Source organism: Aquarana catesbeiana, linkage group LG04, assembly GCF_042186555.1.
Source record: "Aquarana catesbeiana isolate 2022-GZ linkage group LG04, ASM4218655v1, whole genome shotgun sequence".
NCBI lineage: Eukaryota > Metazoa > Chordata > Amphibia > Anura > Ranidae > Aquarana > Aquarana catesbeiana.
The window spans coordinates 515480860-515502350 of NC_133327.1; the positions used below are offsets into that span (position 1 = coordinate 515480860).

The 21491-nt window shown below is 41.8% G+C and overlaps 1 protein-coding gene across 10 annotated transcripts in view; it reads right to left on the reverse strand.

Moving 5' to 3' along the window:
* Positions 1–21491, reverse strand: part of UTRN (utrophin) — a 1071426-nt gene that overhangs the window by 5330 nt on the left and 1044605 nt on the right. For all 10 annotated transcript variants that reach the window (XM_073627744.1, XM_073627752.1, XM_073627745.1 and 7 more), the window contains 3 exons: positions 16886–16994; positions 11569–11655; positions 5125–5147 (listed from right to left, as the gene is read on the reverse strand). In XM_073627744.1, coding sequence (XP_073483845.1) covers positions 5125–5147; positions 11569–11655; positions 16886–16994 — 219 coding nt within the window. The remainder of the gene's footprint in view (positions 1–5124; positions 5148–11568; positions 11656–16885; positions 16995–21491) is intronic.

Sequence of the window (21491 nt, forward strand, 5' to 3'; positions counted from 1 at the left end):
TGTTCTAAGAGATTTTAGAAGCAGGATGGTTTATTTTAATAATGCAGTGATTGGATGAAAAACAGAAGCCTTCGCATTCTAGGTTGTTTTTCCACCATATGTTCCACTGTGTGATTTTTTAGCTTTGCCTTAAGTGTACTTATAATCAGCGCAGAAAAATATTAGTGTATTAGCAAAAGGTTAGGTTTATGAGCATGCAGCATATTATCAATGGTCCACTGTGGAACCTTCAAACGAGGTATCACCATCTGCACAATATAACACACTGAAGGCGACATAATGAGGTGTGTAGGTAAAAGAATTTGTGTTAATGTAAGGGGTATATTTAGGGGTTAGGTTAATGTTAGGATCACCACATGTTGCTGCAGGAACAGCATGTGAACACTGTTGTGTTCTGGACTGAGAGGTCGTGTTCTAATAGGCTTAGAGCTAGTGTGGCTCGAGTTGGGGTGCTTTATAACCAGGAGGCTGCAGTTTATTGTTGGCTAATGCGAGATGTTAAACAAAGCAAAAAGAAGTCAGCGCTCAATGGATTAATGAATGTCTGAATGAAACACTCAATAGAAATGGTAAACCATCAAGTTTATTGATTGTTAATTCTAAAAAGCTGGATAAAAGACCAGTGTGGATGTAGTTATCACAAGGAAAGTTACAATTCAAATAGCCTACGTTATCACTGGTGGCCCCCGGGGTAGTGAGGAGCTGACGGCATCCACAGATGGAACAGTGAGGCATAGGAGGCGTCAATAATCCTATCACACCGCGAAGTCCCGATTCGGACAGTGGACTCACTCACAGGTGCTCTCAGGGCTGGCTGGATGGCGTGCTGATGGAGGAGGAGAAGGAGCCGTGGCATGTGGGACAGTGGTGAGCCGCTCTACACATGTCTGCTGTCTGAGCTGTCTACCGTGCTGGCAGAGGATGGAAAGATCGCGGTCTGCGGGCGACTTGCAAGCCGCTGTCCCCAAACACACACTGGGATGGCGTGTAATTACCTCCGATGTATGGGATGTGGTAGATGGGGGCCGCCCAGTACCAATGCGAATAGCTGGGAGGTGCCAAGAGGAGAGAGCCAATGCCCGAATGAACTCGTATGGATGGTGTCCCAAGCTGGCCAAGACTGCAGGCGGAAGAAGCTCTGGAACCAGCGTGACACGCAAGCCGTACTGTTGCTCTGACTACGCGTTTTGCATGAATGGGCTTTGTCAAAGTCACGGGTGAACGGCAAACAGGAACATTGAAAGACCCAATGTGGGGCGGGAAGTGGACAGAACAATGGGGCCGGGCTATTGGAATAGAACCGTTAACTCCTCACTGCCCAGACTCCATTACCCCACCATTACACAAATGTATATATATATATGAACAATTTTAAAACTTAATAATAAATGAAACTATTACAAAGCATAAAACCTGATATTGCAGGGAAAATTAGTAAGTGATAATACTAGTCATAGTAAAATATTGTTAATAAAATACTGTTGTAGGCATATATATATATATATATATATATATATATATTTGAGACAAAATAAATAAATTAATGATACATGAATAAACTAAAATAAAATAAAAATACATAAATTAAATGAAATAAAATAAATGAAAAATTATACCAACACAAACGAAGGATGAGAATAAAACTAGATGTGAACAATAAGCAATGCATAAAATCATCTGCCAGGTATAGACCATAGTTTGATTATGTTTATATATGGTTCTCTATATGTGTGTTGATGTGCTGGCAGGTGCGAAAATAACCTCATGAGGTTAGATAGGATGGGTAGAAATGAGGGGGGGATGAAAAAGGGGGGATGGTGGGAAAAAGGGGGTAGGGGAAATGGGAAGGAAGGGGAAGGTAAAAGAAAGAGGGCAAAGGGAGGGGAAGGAGGAGGGGAAGGAGGAGGAAAGGGGAGGGGGAAGGGGGAAAGAAAAAGGGGGGAGGAAAGGAATAGAAAATTAAAAAATGGGGGATTTAGAGGGAAAAGAGAGACAATTCTTGGTTTTATACAAAACAGCATGTTTCCAATTCTTCATTTAGACCTTTGGGTACAAGAGCATCAAACATATATATCCAAAAGACTTCCCTTCTACAGAAGGGCAAATCTATCGTTGGTCAGAGTCCCTTTCGGGATGGTCTCTATAGCAAAGACTTCAAGACATCTGATGGGATCATTGTGAGTGCGGTGAAAATTACGTGGAACACTGTGTTCCTTCCATCCTTTTTTGATAAACCTGCGGTGATTTCCAATTCTTGCGCGCAGGGTGTGTATTGTGCGTCCTACGTACAGGAGGACACAGGGACATCTCAGAACGTAGATGACATAATCTGTAGAGCATGTAATAAACTGTCTAGTTACAAAAGTTCTACCTGTGGTAGTAGTGATGTTGGTACTGCCATGAGTGATAAATTGGCAGGTCAGGCATCCTCTCTTTTTACATTGAAATTGTAATTTGTGGGGCTGCTGGTAGCATGTGAGCTAGACGCTGGTCTAAAAGTAAAATTTTATGTTTATGTATGATTTTTGAAACGGATTTGTATCTATCATTGAAGGTAGAAACAAACCTCACCGTCTTATTGTCGTTCCCCTCAGCTGTAATTTTTAGTTGTTTGGGGAGGGGGTTCATGTGTGACATAAAAGCCTCTTGGACTAGTTTCAAAGGATTTCCCTTATCCTCAAATTTCTTTTTCATGGAAACACCTTGTGTGACATTGTCACGGGCATGGCCAGAGTGGAGGCTGTTGGAGAGGACTGTGTGCAAGCCTGTTGCCCACCGATTATGGGCCCTAGCATTTGAGGTGAATGAGAAATCCAGTCTGACCTGTATTAATCGGACTCAGTCATGTATATATTGTATGGGGACTCCTTACTGTATATTTGTGTCCCTGAAGAGGGAGGGGGGATTCCTCCAGCAGCCCCCTGCTGATAAGACTGATTCATTCTGCTGGGACACATCCTGTGAGGAGATGCTGGTGTTATCAACATGTGTTTATGTTAATTGAGAGAGCTGATCACATTAGCCACCAGCCCTGGCTAATAGACGAATGGTCTAGGCTGAGGAGGGGGGAGATTGTTGTTTGTATTGTTAATTGTATTAATGTGTGAAGCTCGGTGCCCACAAGACTGTCATCTGGTCTGGGTACATTTTGTAGTAAATTAGGTCATGTTAATTAGGTTAGCTTTGAGTCATCCCTGCTGTATAAAGGTCTGTGAGATCGCAAAATAAAGGTAGTTCTGATGTACTCCAAGACTGGTGTTGTCTAGTTTTTGGGGTTCCTATAGCCAGATCCATTGGACTCGTGTTCCAGAACTTAGGAAGCGGTATATGACGGAAGCACTCAAGCGGAGTGTGGGGCGTTCCGTGACAGACATAATCATCAAATTTTGATCAATTTGTCTTTAATCTGTTAAAATGTCCGCTAGGAATGTTCTTTTTCCATGTAGGATGGTGACAGCTATTAAAATGAAGGTACAAATTCCCACTAGTAGGTTTAACATGATTTTTAGTGAGAACCCTACCTCCATCATGGGTTAACACCAGGTCAAGAAACACCAACTCCTTGGGGTCGAGTACATGTGTGAAAGACAACCCAAGGGGGTTGGCATTGCAGTGGGCTACAAAGGAGGGGAACACATCTGGGCTCCACACCAGGTGAGCAAGACGTCATCAATATATCTGCCATAAAACATGATGTGCTTGGCAAAAGGATTGTTGGCCCAGATGTATCCCTCCTCCAAGTAGCCCATGGTCAGGTTGGCATATCCGGGGGCAAAATTAGCCCCCATGGCTGTGCCCTTAAGTTGGAGATACAACTGGTCAAGGAATGTAAAATAATTATGTCTCAGACAAAAAATCGGATTGCTGGGAGTTGATATTACCATTTTGAATTAGGAAATGTATAGCTGTGATGCCTACTTCATTGGGTATTGATGTAAAAAGGGAAGCAACATCAAGAGATGCCCACATATATCCCTCTTCGAAAGGGTAATGTTGAAGGCATCAATAATCTGATTGGAGTCTCTGATGTGTGAGGGGAGTTGACATACCAATGGTTGTAGAAAAAAATCAATGTATACTGATAGGCCACTATTAAAGCATGTTTGTGCTTGCTACTATTGGTCTCCCAAGGGGTTCCCGTCAGGGATTTCTGAAACTTTGGGAGATGGTAAAAATATGGCGTGCTACATTTAGGAGGGACCAAAAATTGTTTCTCCTTTTTGTTGAGCACACCCTTTTCCCAGGCCTCACAAACTCTATTTGTAAACCTGGAAGGGGTTTACCAGTAAGTTTGAGCTAAGTATTAGTGTCTGCTAGTAGTCCACTAGCCTCTTTCAGATAGTCTCTTTTGTTCTGTACCACAAGGCTGCCCCCTCTGTCGGCTTGTCTGACAGTGATCTCAGAGATGGCTCTTTCCGGCAATGGCTTTCTCCTCTTGGCCCCTCCTGGCTATTCACTTTGGTACTGGGCGGCCCCCATCTACAACATCCCATACATCGGAGGTAGTTACACACCGTCCCAGTGTGTGTTTGGGGAACAAAGGCTTGCAAGTCGCCTGCGGACTGCGATCTTTCCATCCTCCTCTGTCAGCACGGTAGACAGCTCAGCCAGCAGACGTGTGTAGAGCGGCTCATCAATGCCCAGCACTCCGCGCTTTCTCCTCCTGCTCCTCCCCCATCAGCACACCATCCAGCCAGCCCTGAGAGCACCTGTGAGCGGGTCCACTGTTGTTTTATCAGACATTCATTAACCAATTGAGAGCTGACTTCTTTTTGCTTTGTTTTGCTGTATGTCATACCTCCCAGATATGCTTGTGGTTCAGCTGCACTGGGTCACTTTGAATTAACTGTTCACCCTTTCCACATTTGCACACCATTTGCAGTTTAGCGCTGGTGTAAAGCTTTGTTGTTCATAATGCGTGATGTGGAAATCCTTCTGTGGGAAATTTGAGTGTAAGGAATCCTCACAATATATATGATGCAACCATGAAATTATTGTGACTATCTTATTGTATGAAACATTACAAACCTATTCTAAATTCTAAATAAAATCTGTATTTAAATAAAAACTTGTTGTCTAGCATAAGATTTTTTTTATAGTTGGTAAATAGAAAATCAATCATACCTGCTCTCTTCTAGAAGAGCTTGCTGCAAATATTAAAAGAAAAAAAACATTAATACTCAGATAAAATAAAGCATAAAGATCAAGCATGTTGGAAGTAACTGGTTGGGCAGCTTTAAAAACAAGAATATGACTAAGTCTGCAATTTATTTCTCTTTGTACTGATTAAACTACCTGTGTGTAATTTTTCCATTACAGTCTTGGCTTTTACATGTGAGGTCTCGAAATTCTGCGCTCCTAACAATGCAAGTGATTATAGATAAGGAAAAACTTATATTGTGCTTGATGATGGTAGATTTGATATTTGCTCAAGACCAATCCCTATTCTGAGTCAGGCAAGGAAATCCACGTAATCCCACGCACAGCACCAACAGCAGAGCCTAACCTTTCAGATGAATAAATAGTTGGTGGTTGCAAATCTGCTAGCATTACCTACATGGGCAGCGGAATTTAAAATTAAAAATATTAAGACCAACATTTTCACATGTTTCTGGCACTGTCACAAGAAGCTAAATGAAAGTAATCTTATTTAATGTATGTAGTAAATATTAGCAGAAATAATCCTCAAAAAGGAAACAGTGTACAGAAGAATCCAACCATTATCTCAAGAAATGTGAAATATACATTTCAGAGTTTGTTTGCAGGCACGCTCATCTCTTGCATGTTTTCTGATTTATGTTTATTTTTGTACACTTGCAACAACACTATATATTTATCTGTTCTGGAGGTGCTCTTTAAAAAAAGGTTGTTGAGTATTAGAGAGAGTGAAACACTGATCTAGGTTAGTCTCCAATGTTCCCACTGCCACTGCACACTGATGGGTGCTGGCCCTAATTTATGGAAGTGTGGCCAGCCAGACATTCTTCACATTGTTGTTGAGTACTAGTTGGCCATATCTGACATGGCACACCCCCTGTTACATAATAATATGGAACATGACAATAGTTAGGCACATCTGATCTATGCATTATGTGCCTAATGTTGAGATAACTAATCATGTAAAGGTGCATAAAGTATCTCCATTAACTTGACATGCCATCTTTTAAAATGATCATGAGTTAAAGACATGAACACCAGCCAAAGAATCTGAGTTGGGCAGGCCACAGATGGTGCAACTTTCTTTCTTTGCCTGATTCCCCCATCAACACAGACAGTGCTGACAGGGCAATCCCTCCTGCCGAGCAATTGTCTTCTCCCAGAGGGAAGGCAGGTGGGGGGGAGTCAAGAGAAAACAGTAATTATTGCTAGCAGGTATAGCAGTCGCTAGCGATAATTGCAAGTGAATCCGGCAGGCTGGTTGTACCCAAGTTGATTGATCAATTAGCTTGGTACATTAAGAATGCCCACATACGGTTCTTTGCATGATTCCCCCATCAACACAGACAGTGCTGACACATTAAGCCTTCCAGCTATTCCTTTATTGTGTCAGAATGTTTGTGTTTCACCAAGTTCAATGCACTGTTTAACAGAGTAAAAATAAATAAAGTTGCATTCTAATGCTGGAGACCTGTTGAGAAAGGAAAATAGCTTTATCTACCAAACCTTTTATAACATTCTGAAAACAGGTAGAAGTGTATTCAATAAAACAGGTAAGCTTATAAGGGGAGAAGAAAGAGTGCACTGGCATTGTGAAGCAGTGTTCTTTAACCACTTCAATACCAGGCACTTTCTCCCCTTCCTGCCCAGACCAATTTTCAGCTTTCAGCGCTGTCGCACATTGAATGACAATTGCGTGGTCATGCTACACTGTACCCAAATTTTTTATCATTGTGTTCCCATAAATAGCGCTTTCTTTTGGTGGTATTTGATCACTATTAGGGTTTTTATTTTTTGCGCAACAAATAAAAAAAAGGGAGAAAATTTAGAAAAATAATATGTTTTTCTTTGTTTCTGCTATAAAATGTTGTAAATAAGTAAGTTTTCTCCTTCACTGAAGGGCACTGATGAGGCTGCACTGACGGCAGTTATAAGGTGGCACTGATGAGGTGGCACGATGAGGTGGCACTGATGATGGGCACTGATAGGTGGCACTGATAGGTGGCACTGGGTTGCAGCACTGATGGGCACTCATAAGCAGCACTGATGGGCACTCATAGGTGGCACTGATGGGCACTGATAGGCAGCATCGATGGGCACTGAAAGGCTGCACTGATGGGTACCTATGGGTGGCATGGTTGGGCACTGATGGGGACTGATAGGTGGCAGTGATGGACACTGATGGGTGACACTGCTGGGCATCACTAAAGAGGAGACATCTGGCAGACATTTGTAGTTTCCACTGACTGGCACCATTTATGGGCACTGATTGGCATCTTTTAGGGCACTGTGTGGCATCCCTGGTGGCCATGGGAGGGCATACCTGGTCATCCATGTGTGCTAGCCATCCCTGGTGGTCCTGGTGGCATCCCTGGTGGTCCAGTATGGGCATCCGCAGGGGGGCTGTGCTGATAAACAATCAGGGCAGACCCCCCTGTCAGTAGAGCCGCCGATCGGCTCTCCTCTGCTAGTGTCTGTCAGACGCAAGTGAGGAAAAGCCGATAAATGGCTCTTCCCATTTACACTGTGATCAGCTGTAATTGGACACGGCTGATCACGTGGTAAAGAGCCTCCATCAGAGGCTCTTTACCGAGATCGGTGTAGCGGTGTGTTAGATCGCCACGCTGTTATCCTGGAGGCGTCATATTACATCCAGTCAGGATAACTGAACCACCACCCGGCCGCCATTTTGCTATATGCCGGGTGGGCAGTGGTTAATGTTTAAACTATAAAAGTAATCCACTCACAATTAAAATCTTTGCACAGCAAGCATCTAGGCAGAATGTCACTGGCGATGGTCAGCGGAGAAGGAATCTTGGACCCAGCGCTGGAGAGCACTGCTGTTTATGGAAGCCACTAGGCACCACCAGTCACATTCTGCTAGATGCTTCTTCGTGGATTTTAAATGTGAGTGCATTATCATGCCAATTAACTATTTTTGTTTTTATCTCTATAGTTGTATAAGTGTTCCTCTCTGTAGTACTAAGAGCTGCAAGGCAGGACAGGTTGGCTGATTCTTTGCTACTATGGCCTTGACATATTTCTTTATGCAGCCGATTTCCAAGTATTGTGGTTAAAAATGTGCATAATAGTGGCAATTGAATATTTTTTTCAAACGGGTAAGCACTCTGTGGTATTTTCTAATGCTTTCAAGAGTGAGCCTGTAGGGTCTGGACTTCTAAAGAATGTTAATTTGTGACACTAGGTATTGCTAAAAGAAGGCTTTATACTGGATAAGCAGTATTCAGTCTGCAATTCATTCTTTTGTCCCCACTACTTGTCTGTCATATAAGACTTAAATGAAAAACTCATACAAGTCTATCAAGAAAGATATTATATGAGGAATGCTGTCTAAAGAAAACTAACAATATTTTATGCAGTCAACCTGTGGCATTATATCAGCTTTAGCACCTTCCCGCCCCGCCTAAAGCTGGATGACAGGCGAGGCAGGACTTTCCTCCTTGGGAGTGGACATCATATAAGGTCCCCTCCAAAGGCACGGCCGCTGACTGATCGCTATACTGGACCGCTGACAGTGTCATGTGATCGCTGTGACCAGTCACAGCAGATCACATGACAATTGTAAACAATGGATGGCTTCCTTTCATGCAAACCATTGTATACAATTGTGTTGCTAGCTGTGATTGGTCGCAGTGAACACATGGTGCAGACATGGTACGGACAGGGTCAATCTATCTGTGTCATGTGATTCGCTTTGGCCAATTATAGCTAATCACAACAAAAGACACCGAATGAATCAGTTTCATTCAGTAAAGATGGTTGCTTTTACCAATGAAATTCATTAGTATTAGCAATCATAATGTGTAAAAAAATAAAATAAAATCCTGATCACTTCCCCAGTTTAGTTTCTAAATAGTTTCTATGGCAACACTGTATTGCTCTGGTCACAGTGTGTTAAAAAAAAATCTTTTTTTTTTTTTGCATACAGTCAGTGTCCCTGATCACTGGCACACCAGTTATATGATAACGCTGTACTGCAGCAAGTATGGTGGGATTTTAATGGCCCAAGTCCATATATAGTTAAAATATAAAGTTTATTACAAAAATATTTTTTCTTAAAACATAACAAACATTCACGTTATAAAATTATGTTCCTTAATACATAGACATTTTACACAATCAACCCAGTTAAGGTATACAAACTTATATCCAGTGATATGTCTGAGCAGTATGTATCTTATACACTATATACAATATAAGATACATACTGCTCGGACATATCACTGGATATAAGCTTGTATACCTTAACTGGGTATTCATAAACATGATTTTATAATGTGAATGTTTGGTATCTTTTTAAAAAAATTTTTTTTCGAATACACTTTATATTTTAATTATATATGGACTTGTGCCGGTAAAATCACACCATACTTTAACATTTCGAATTAGGGATGTGGCACTCAAAGGCCGATTTAAACAATTTAGCTGTAATGCACTGGTGACAGTATGTAAAAAAAAAAAATTGTGATTTTTTTTTTTCATATCTTAATTTTCCAAAAAATTGTGACAGAAAATTACAACTTCAAAAAACTTGCCATCCCTCTTACTAAATACCACGAAATGTAGCAGAATAAAAATTTTGACCTAAATTCATGAATAAAGGCGGTTTATTTGCAAAATGTTATAACAAAAACAAAGAAAAAAGTGTTTTTTTCCCCTAAATTTTCAGGGTTTTCTTTGTTTATTTAGCAAAAAAAAAAAAATCAGTGGTGAATAAATACCACCAAAAGAAAGTTCTATTTGTGAAAAAAATGATAAAAATTTCTTATGGGTACAGTGTTGCATGACCGCACAATTGTCATTCAAAGTGTGGCAGGAAAGGGTTAAAAGTGCCTGGCATTGAAGTGTTTAAAGTCATCAATTAATTTTGAGTCAGTAAACCCTGTTTTTTATTAACAAAAATAGTGCCCGTATTATCATTATTAGTGTTATTAATTTATAGAGTTCTGCAGATACACCATTGTCATTTTAATTTAAGCAATAGGATATTTTCCCTGCTGTAGCTGTTCACTGAGTTTTTAGCTGAACAGAGACATTAGACATTTGTCACACTTGTAGACATACTTGTAGACATCAACCTACTGCTTTAATTTTTTTTATTACAGATTTCAACTAAACATGCTCATTCAGATTGCCCTTAGGTGTGTGTTTATCTCTATGGAAGTCAGAGGGGGTGAACAACATAGAAACCTCTGGTTCAAAAACCCTGCAGGGGATGGGTATGAAACTTAGGCCGGCCATACATGGTTCGAACCTCAGCCGGTTCAGCAGCACTGCAGGCTGAATGTACCAAGTTGTTTGATCAATCAACTTGGGTGCAACCAGCCTGCTGGATTCGCTTGGATTATTGCAAGCGGCTGCTATAGCCGCTAGCGATAACCACTGTCTTCTCTTGGCTTCCCAGGGTCGCCCCCCACCGAGAGCAAACAATGTCTCGGCAGGAGGGTTTCCCCTGTAAGCACTGTTTGTGTTGATGAGGGAATCTTGATGGGGGAATCTTGCAAATTTCTTTAATGGAACCCATGGTGGTAGGTAAGAAATTCACACCATGTATGGCGAGCCGCACAAACACACTGAACCACTAAAAATTGCAGTCCAGAGGAGTCTGGCTTGCCCTGTTGGTATCTGTAAAAATAAGGATTGTCATCAGGTTTGCTGAGCTTGGCTGGATTGGGGGATGCTCATCTGAGCCTAGCTTTAGAACTACATATTACGATAAATTTTTCCAACACCATATCAATCTGGAAAATGCACGGAGACAAATTATATACAATATGTTCCAAATAAGTAATGGGACAAAAGAACACATTTTATTATGTTCTCATCACTGCCTGCCATACTAAAGCATTCACCCAAGATGGAAGATGGAAAAAAGTATATTTAGGTACACTGATATTTGTTTGTTAAAGGTTTTCAAGTAACAGCCTTACACAATTAAAAGGTTCGAAGAGAGAACAAATATAGGAAATTTACAAAATACCAAAGAACACAGGTTTGCCAACATTGTATTCCAAAGTCAAGGCAGAACATGTGATACCGTTTTCACCCCCTGGTCCTATGCTGAACCCCTAATGCATACTGCAAAGCCATGACAAGCCCTATCTCTGATCTATCCAAATCCCACATTATTTCACATTATCAAAACTTAAAACCCCTATGTGGGGATGTTCTTCCCCCCGCAAAAAAGTTTGGAGCTTGGTTCTACAAAGCACAGTAAGATTCGGACCCACTCACTTCTCAATACAATCTTCTAATTAAATTGAATCTTGCTCATGCATTACACTATTTTAATGAAACAATGCAACTCTGAAGCTTTAGAATTTTGTAAAACAAAACCTCAACGTAACACCTGTAAAAAAAAGTAAAATAATAATAAGTATTAGCACTTACAGCTGCTGAGTGGAAATGTGCTGTTTATTTGTTCCATAACATCCATCAGGTCTGTGCTGGTGTTATGAGAGGAAGATAGTATGTCATCTGTAAATGCATTAATCAAAGCAGGAAAGTTCAGAAGGAAATGTAACAATTCCTCAAAGCAGAAGTCTATTAAAGTTCTACGGGTATGCAATGTTAATACTGTAACATTTGCAATGCATGAGTGATAACCAAGATGAGATTGTCTCTAGCAGAGGCTTCATAATTACTGCTTGGAGGAGAATTAAACTGATTCTATCGGGATCACTTTTAATATGTAGGTCTCTGTTGGGTAGGAAGAGCCTATGTAATAAAAGCAACACAGCTCCATTTCACAGATGAATGATCAGCCTCTGGACAAGGCAGTCTATACAGTGCAACTGGTAGATATTTTTTCATCCTTTACATTTGATATCTATAAAATTATTTTTACTCAAACTGTTTTTAAACTGTTAAATCTTAGTGCTCATTAGTTTAAGGGCTTATGCACATGGGTGTACTGGAGCATAGAACATAAAATACATCCATTTTTAGGTATTTTAGCTGCCTGAATAAATTAATTACGAGATACAGCTGTAGGCAGCTCTGAGCACAAATGTGCATACTCCTATGGATGGGATACAGGCAGTCTGCATCCAGTCACATGTACTTGTATGCATGTTTACACTCTGAGCTGCGTATACACATGTACAGCCGTATTCTGTAATCCATTTAAACAGGCAACTGTGGCACCCTGGATGTCAAAATATGGCCATAGTTTACTCAAACCTTCATAACTTCATTTTTTGTCTTACCAAGTGGTAATTACAGCACCTTTTTTGCCTAATACATTAGAATGTAAACAGTGAAATCAACACCTATTAATATGGCAGAATAAGGTTACAACAGCTGTATTAGATAACATATGCTACAGACACTCAGGGGATATTGAAAAGGAGATCTGCTTTCTGCTGGATACCACGCTCTGTACTGTACACTGTGCTTGCATTTTACAAGTCATTTAAAGAATACAGGCCACTGTGTGCAGCCGGCGGTGTCTATCAGAGTGGTCTCTGCATGATGCAAAAAGAATACCACATGAAAGGAGAAGAACTAAGTCACATGACTTTGACAGGTCATATGACCTTTCCCCCAGCCCTTTTTCCCATTCATTAAAGTGATACTAAAGTATCATTTTTTTTTGGTTTAAAAATAACAAACATGTTACACTTGCATCTGGAAAGTATTCACAGTGCTTCACTTTTTCCACATTTTGTTATATTACAGCCTTATTCCAAAATGGATTAAATTAATTATTTTCCTCAAAATTCTCAAGGACATTCACAGAGTTGTCCCGTAGCCACACCTTTGTTATCTTGCCTGTGTGCTTAGGGTCATTGTCCTGTTGGAAGATGAACCTTCCAACGGGACAGAGAGGTCCAGAGCGCTCTGGAAAAGGTTTTAATCCAGGATGTCTATGTACATTGCTGCATCCATCTTTCCCTCGATCCTGACTAGTCTCCCAGTTCCTGCAGCTGAAAAACATCCCCACAGCATGATGCTACCACCACCATGCTTCACTGTAGGGATGGTATTGGCCAGGTAATGAGCGGTGCCTGGTTTCCTCCAGACATGATGCTTGCCATTCATGCCAAAGAGTTTAATCTTTGTTTCATCAGACCAGAGAATTTTGTTTTTCATGGTCTGAGAGTCCTCCAGGTGACTTTTGGCAAGCTACAGGTGGGCTGTCATGTGCCTTTTATTGAGGAGTGGCTATCGTCTGGCCACTCCACCATACAGGCCTGATTGGTGGAGTGCTGCAAAGATGGTTGTTCTTCTGGAAGGTTCTCCTCTGTCTACAAATGCTGCAACTCTGTTAGAGTGACCATTGGGTTCTTGGTTACCACCCTGACTAAGGCCCTTCTCCCCCGATTGCTCAGTTTGGCTGGGTCGACCCGCTCTAGGAAGAGTCCTGGTGGTTTCAAACGTCTTCCATTTACTGGTGAAGGAAGGCACTGAGCTGCAGTAGAAATGCTGCAGAAATTTTTATGTACCCTTCCCCAGATCTGTGCCTTGATACAATCCTGTCTCGGAGGTCTACAGACAATTCCTTGGACTTCATGGCTTGGTTTATGCTCTGGCATGTACTGTTAACTGTGGGACCTTATATAGACAGGTGTGTGCCCTTCCAAATCATGTCCAATGAACTGAATCTACCACAGGTGGACTCCAATCAAGTTGTAGAAACATCTCAAGGATGATCAGTGGAAACAGGATGCACCTGAGCTCAGTTTTGATTGTCATGGCAAAGTGAGTACACCCCTCACATTTTTGTAAATATTTTATTATATCTTTTCATATGGCATTACTGAAGAAATAACACTTTGCTACAATGTAAAGTAGTGAGTGTACAGCTTGTATAACAGTGTAAATTTGCTGTCCCCTCAAAATAACTCAACACACAGCCATTAATATCTACACCACTGGCAACAAAACTGAGTACAACCCTAAGTGAAAATGTCCAAATTGGGCCCAAAGTGTCAATATTTTGTGTGGCCACCATTATTTTCCACCACTGCCTTAACTTTCTTGGGCATGGACTTCACCAGAGCTTCACAGATTGCCACTGGAGTCCTCTTCCGCTCCTCCATGACGACATCACAGAGCTGGTGGATGTTAGAGACCTTGTGCTCCTCCACCTTTTATTTGAGGATGCCCCACAGATGCTCAATAGGGTTTGTCTTGTCTTTGTACTCCTCACCTGGTTGCCGCTACACACACTTGACACCATCTGAACCAAATAAATTTATCTTGGTCTCATCAGACCACAGGACATGGTTCCAGTAATCCATGTCCTTAGTCTGCTTGTCTTCAGCAAACTATTTGCAGGCTTTCTTGTGCATCATCTTTAGAAGAGGCTACCTTCTGGGATGACAGCCTTGCCGACCAATTTGATGCTGTGTGAGGCGTATAGTCTGAGCACTGACAGGCTGACCCCCACCCCTTCAACCTCTGCAACAATGCTGGCAGCATTTATACGTCTATTCCCCAAAGACAACCTCTGGATATGACGCTGAGCACATGCACTCAACTTCTTTGGTTGACCATAGCGAGGCCTGTTGTGAGTGGAACCTGTCCTGTTAAACCGCTGCATGGTCTTAGCCACCGTGCCACAGCTCAGTTTCAGAGTCTTGGAAATCTTCTTATAGCCTAGGCCATCTTTATGTAGAGCAACAATTCTTTTTTTCAGATCCTCAGAGAGTTCTTTGCCATGAGGTGATATGTTAAACTTACAGTGACAATTATGAGAGAGTGAGAGCGATAACACCAAATTTAACACACCTGCTCCCCATTCACACCTGAGACCTTGTAACACTAATGAGTTACATGACCTTGGGGAGGGAAAATGGATAATTGGGCCCAATTTGGACATTTTCATTTAGGGGTGTACTCACTTTTGTTGCCAGTGGTTTAGACATTAATGGCTGTGTGTTGAGTTATTTTGAGGGGGCAGCAAATTTACACTGTTATACAAGCTGTGCACTCACTACTTTGAATTGTAGCAAAGTGTCACTTCTTCAGTGTTGTCACATGAAAAAATATTTACAAAAAATGTGAGGGGTGTACTCACTTTTGTGAGATACTGTATGTACATGCGATTTTTTTTCGTTTTTTATTTTTAATAAATTTGCAAAGATTTCAAACAAACATCTTTCATATTGTCATTATAGGGTATTGTATGTAGAATTCTGAGAAAAAATAATGAATTTAATCAGTTTTGGAATAAGGCTGTAACATACCAAAATGTGAAAAAAGTGAAGCACTGTGAATACTTTCCGGATGCACTGTACCTGCTCTGTGCAGTGGTTTTGCACAGAGCAGCCCATATCCTCTTCTTCTCGGGTTCTTTGCCGGCGCTCCTGGCCCCTTCCCTCCTGCTGAATGCCCCCACAGCAAGCAGATTGCTATGGGGACACCCAAGCCGAGCCGTTGCTCTGTCTCACCTCATTGGCTCGAGATGGGCTATTAGGGGGGCTGCTGCATACAGAACGTTTTTTATTATAATGCATAGAATACATTAAGATTAAGAAACTTTTGACTTTAGAACCACTTTCAAATTACTGGGGATTCACTTGCTTTCCCAATGCATGCAAAGTGAAGGGCACATTTTAAAAAAACACCACTAGGTTTTAAAAATATACTGGTGTTTCCGTCTTTTTTTTAACCAGTAAGGCGGTGGTAAGGCTATGCTGATGCTTATGAAACAGGCCTCTTCAGACTATTTGTGGTTAGAAGGAACATTTTTAATTTAATCTAAACTGCATTGTCAATAACATTAACATTAGGAGTTAACCCATAAGAACTTATGGTTTTCACATACAATCAAACTTTGTCATCAGGCCTGCTCACCTTTCATTGTGTTTTTCATAAACTAGCCATGATACAGAATAAAGTCCCATTAAACAGGATCCCACTATTCTCTCAGCAATACTGCACACTTGCTGAAAACTGAGATGTATACACCTAATGCATTCTGCAGCTTGTAATCAAATAAAATTCTAATTTCCAATACACATAACCTGCCTCTCAAATAGAATTTGACCTAAAAGCATACAGTATGTGCACATCATGAAACTTGCATGATATTGAAATATATATATATATATATATATATATATATATATATATATACAGTACTGTGCAAACATCTTAGACAGGTGTGAAAAAAATGCCTGTAAATTAAGAATGCTCTCAGAAATAGAAGTGGTAATAGTTTTTCTTTTAATCAATTAACAAAATGCACAGTAAATAAACAGAAGAGAAATCCAAATCAAATCAATATTTGGTGTGACCACCCTTTGCCTTCAAAACAGTTTTAATTCTCATAGGTACACTTGCGCACTGTTTTTGAAGGCACTCGGCAGGTAGACAGAAGAATTTGAGGCAGCCTACATCCACAGAAGATCTGTGGTGAGTTTTTTAAGATGTTTGGAACAACCTACCTGCTGAGTTCCTTCAAAAACGGTGTGCAAGTGTACCTAGGAGAACTGAAGAATGGATGGTGTTCTGAAGGCAAATAGTGGTCACACCAAACATTGATTTAATTTGAATTTTTCTTCTGTTCATTTAGTTTCCATTTTGTTAACTGATGAAAATAAACTATTAATATTTCTATTTCAGAAAGCACTCTTAATTTACAGCATTTTTTTACACCTGCCTAAAACCTTTGCACAGTACTGTCTATATATATATATATATATATATATATATATATATATATATATATGCATAATCATTTAGATCAGATTCTCACCTGTCTGTTGAAACTGTGAACTGTAGTGGTCAGCTGTATATTGTGGGGCTGGCGGCTGCATTAATACTGTAGACATGGAGATTCCATTCACCCTGGATTCTGAGTCAGGCTATGAACCAAGTAAATAAAAGCCACGTTAGATAAACATGTAAGTTAAGGAGAATATATAATACCACCTAGGAATTATCTGCAAGGTTTCCTTCCTGTACTACTACTTTCATTACCTGCCTATTACTTACACTTATGGAAGATTAATAAGTCTGGATGAGGCATCAACCTTCTGGACACATATAAATATTTATGGATATTAAAAAGTGTGGGAACATTCCATGTATTAGCAAAAACATGTTTGTGTTCCTGAGAAATTTAATTCAACATCGTGGCCTGACAGTTTTTCATTTCTGATTCTAAATGATCACCAGCCACACAGCATCATGGGAATGTTTAAAAAAGAAGGTCTAAAAAAAGAACCACTGCAAATGAAGGTTACTAGATACAGATTAATTTCAATGAATAGAGATCAAATGGTGAAGCAGATTGTTCTTAAAGGGGAACTAGACTCATGCAATCTTTTATACCAAACACCCTTCAGCTCCTGCTTTGGAAAATTAAGCACATCCTTATGAATTACTGACTGTCACTAAAATAAGATGTTAGTAAATTTTGCAGCCTTCAGTGCTACATGAAACTTGTCAAACACCTACTGAAGCTTGCTAACAGCTGGGCTAACGTGAGGGCCAGCAGTTCACTTATCAATTACATGTATGATGCAGTCTGCCAACCTAGCAGTTTTTGTTTTTCTAACTCCCTCTAGACCATTAGTTTTATTCCCTACTGATCTTGGCAGTAGATCTTTTGGTAGTACACTTCCTGTAACAGGCCAAGCTGTCCACCAATGGCAGTTATAGGGTTAAGACCATCAAAAACATTGGCAGGGGTGCTTACAATTGCCAGCTTTATTTTATATTGATTAAACCTTTTTTTCAAAAGGAAAGTGTTAGCAGTTGTTAGACATTATATTATTTGACTCTTACTTAAAGTTGTTTTAAAACTATAGGTCAGTCTAAAACTACCCTGGGGAAACTTTGGAAAAGCAAAACTGCTCTGTTAATGCTATAACACAATGCATAATTTATGCATTTTTTTAATTAGGCCCAACGTAGCTGGCTGTACACACTGCTCTTAAATATGCTAAAAGCTTGTATGTACAAGGCCTTAATTTTATTAACCCAGCGACACCAGTAGCAGAGCAGTTTTTTGTATCGGCCACCAGTACAAGAAGGAAAAATATAATTGGAAATCTATCATTTCCCACTGATTTCTAACCCAGTTTTGCAACTTAGGCATGTGCAACTTAGGCAACTATACATATCTTTTTCACTACTTAGTGTAGCCTTTTTCAACTAGGGTGCCTTCAGGTTTCTTCAGGGGTGCCCTGGCAACTGCCTAAAAAATGACCTGAACATGGTATACAAGCCAGCGGGTAGATCAAGTCTGCCTTTTAGTTAAACAAAGCCAAAGGTTTTCATTGTGCACCATTACAACCTTCTAGCCGACAGCGTCCTAACAACCAATGACATTATCGATTGATAAGGAGGACGTCAGGCACACAGCATCCTTGTTTGGCCTTCCCTTGCCCCTCTCTGTCAGCACTGGGGTTACATAAGCTGAGTCAGGTAGATAAACTGAGGGAAAAGAGAAACATTAGAATACTAGTCAGTACCAGTATGCAAAGGAGTGTTTGCTTTGGAAGAATAAATCACCTCTAATGTTGGGTGTCCCATGTGTGTGGATGTTGCTACATTGTGTAAACCTATCAGTTTATTTTTTAAATTTTAGAATGGGGTGCTTTGACTGAAAAAAAAGGTTGAGAAAAACTAATTTAGTGTATCCAAGTGAATTATACCTTGTTTTTTTTAAGGACAGATGGGATCCTTATTTTGTGTTAATTGTTAATGGTTATCCCCTGATTTTTATTTTTTTTTATCACAGGAAAACCTTTTTACATTTTAGCTTTATATTTCTTGCCATGACCCACTACTAAAAAAACAAACAAAGGGGGCGTGGCTTGGCAATGGCCATGTGAAGAAGTGTTTCTGGAGTGCTCCTGGCTATCCCTTCTCTCACCCACACTTAAGACGGCTTTAGAACAAGAAAACGAGGTATGATAACCTCCAAGAGGTACAGGACACGATCGCTGACCAGAGGACCCCAGACTACAACTCCACGGAGCGGAATTAAAAGATATTTCCGAGACTCACAGAGATCCTCTCCGGGCGCCATTGCGACAGCGCCACGTGTGCAGTACATGGACAGACCTGAATCACCGGATTCACGCCTCCACCCATCTCTGTCCAACACGCCGAATTGCTTCTCAGAGACCCCGGCTGATTTAAGAACTGAGATGGCTAGCTCCTCATCACACCCTAGCAGTATGCCTGACAACCTGCAAGCCATTCTTCAAGCTCTCCCCACGAGGGTGGACATAGAGGCACTCCCCTCTAAGTCGGACATTGAATCCCTCATCCTCCGGGTAGAAGAGGCACACGCTCGCGACTTACAGGAGATCAGGGCCGAGATACAGGTCATATCGGACCGGGTGGAATCCGGAGAGGGAGCGGTCTCGGCCCTCACGCAGCGAGTGTCAGCTCTGGAGCGTTCCCAGGAGGCCCAGGCAACTACCGCAGTAGATTTGCAGCTACACCTGGAGGACTTGGAGGACCGTAGCCGCCCCAATAACTTGCGGCTGCGGGGCCTCCCGGAGGCCACCGGATCAGAGGATTTGGAGGCGACAGTAGTGGCCATATTCCAGAAAATACTGGGCGAGCCTCCGACGAGCTTAGAGCTGGACAGAGTTTATAGGACACTTGGTCCTAGGTCATCAGACCCGGATAGGCCTCGGGATGTTCTGTGCAGGCTCCACAGATACACACGGAAGGAAATCATACTGCGCAAGGCCTGGGATCATGGGTAGGTGGAATTTGATGGCGCGTCGATCAAGATTTTACCTGATCTTTCCAGGGCCACTCTTCAGCGCAGAGCCCAGTTGAGACCAATACTGGACTTGGCCAGACGAAAGGGCTGCACATACCACTGGGGATACCCGCTAGCGGTGACTTTTCGAAATGGCAATTCCTCTTTCACGCTCCGTTCCCCAGTGGACCTCCCTGCATTTTTTGCCTTTTTGGAATCGGAACCAATCTCGGTCCCGAATTGGTTGGCCCTGATGCCTCGTTCTGCGGGGCGCCCGGGTTCGTTCTCTCAACGGGCTCACCAGCCCCCCCCGCCAACAACGATCCAGAAGGAGGCAGCGAGTTCCATCCACGGAGGGTCCACGTGAGTCCTGACTCACATGTCCTACTATGTTTTCACTATAGCCTGACAAAGTTTTGGTTTATGTTTACCTGAGCCTGCCGCAGCGAGAAAGACGTTGTTAGATGTTCGGGGCGCTGCTAATATACCCCCGGTCCGGCTCTGTGGCTATGCGCTCTTTGGAGTGTTGTATAAACCTGACAGTTCCCCCCCCCCCCCCCGCATGGACCTCCTCACCCTATTGCCACCAGCAAGAAGAACCCCGCTATGACCCATCTAGATCACCGCATACTAAGGGAGAAACCGGCCAGAGACAGTCCCGATCTGAACCGAGCCCTTGATCTGCACAATCAGACTGGAGACTCTTGCTCAACCCCCCAGCATTAAATGTGGAGCTGCCTCGAAGATGGTGGGAGCTCTTCAGACTCTCTGCTGCTACAATCCAGTCTATAAAGACGGTCTCCAAGTTTCTATGATGGGCAAATTTAAACTCTGCTCTTACGGGTCTGTGAGTGAATGCTCCTGGAAGATGCTTTATTGAGTAAGAGTATTTTCAGATTCAGTGGGAAAGTATATCTGTGGGGTGCAGCTTACTATCGGGTTTCATTGATATTTGTGTTCAGGATATTTGGGTCCCTATACTCCCTAGCCCCCGGATCCCCCTGCCTCCCTGGAGGAAATTACTAAGCTCGATGAGGGTGGGTTTATGAGTTCGGTAGAACATGGGAGCTGTGCTCCGGGTGATGGAGAAGAGCGGTGTCCTGGGGGTGTGTTCTTTAGTCACAGCCTCTCGAACTGCACGATCTGATGAGGGGAGGGGGGGAGAGGGGAGGAGCCCATAATAGATCAACAAAATATGGTACAATAGATTGCTCTTTTTAAGCATTTCATGAACCAAAAGCGGGAAAATAGACCTGGAAGTGGGTTGTATTGCAGTAGATCGAGGGGGGCGGTGGGAGGGGGGAACCATGGAAGCAGAAGCGGTTAATCCCCGGAGTATGTGGCCATGTGATGCTCGAGCGGGGGTGGGAGGGCAGTGCCCCCATATGCTGTGTCCCGGATGGGATACTCTGTCAGCTGCGGGATATAGAAGGCAAAAAGGGTTTAAGAATTTTGAAGTTAACCTGCTCAGGCTAGTGGTCGGATCGGTTGATTTATTATTGCTCAAAGTTGGAGCATCATCTTACAAAAGAAAGAGTCTGTAACCTCTATTTAAACTGAACATATTTTATTGTAAGCTTTAGCCGTTAACAATATAATGACAATGTATGATAAGAGCAAGTGGGGGGGAGGA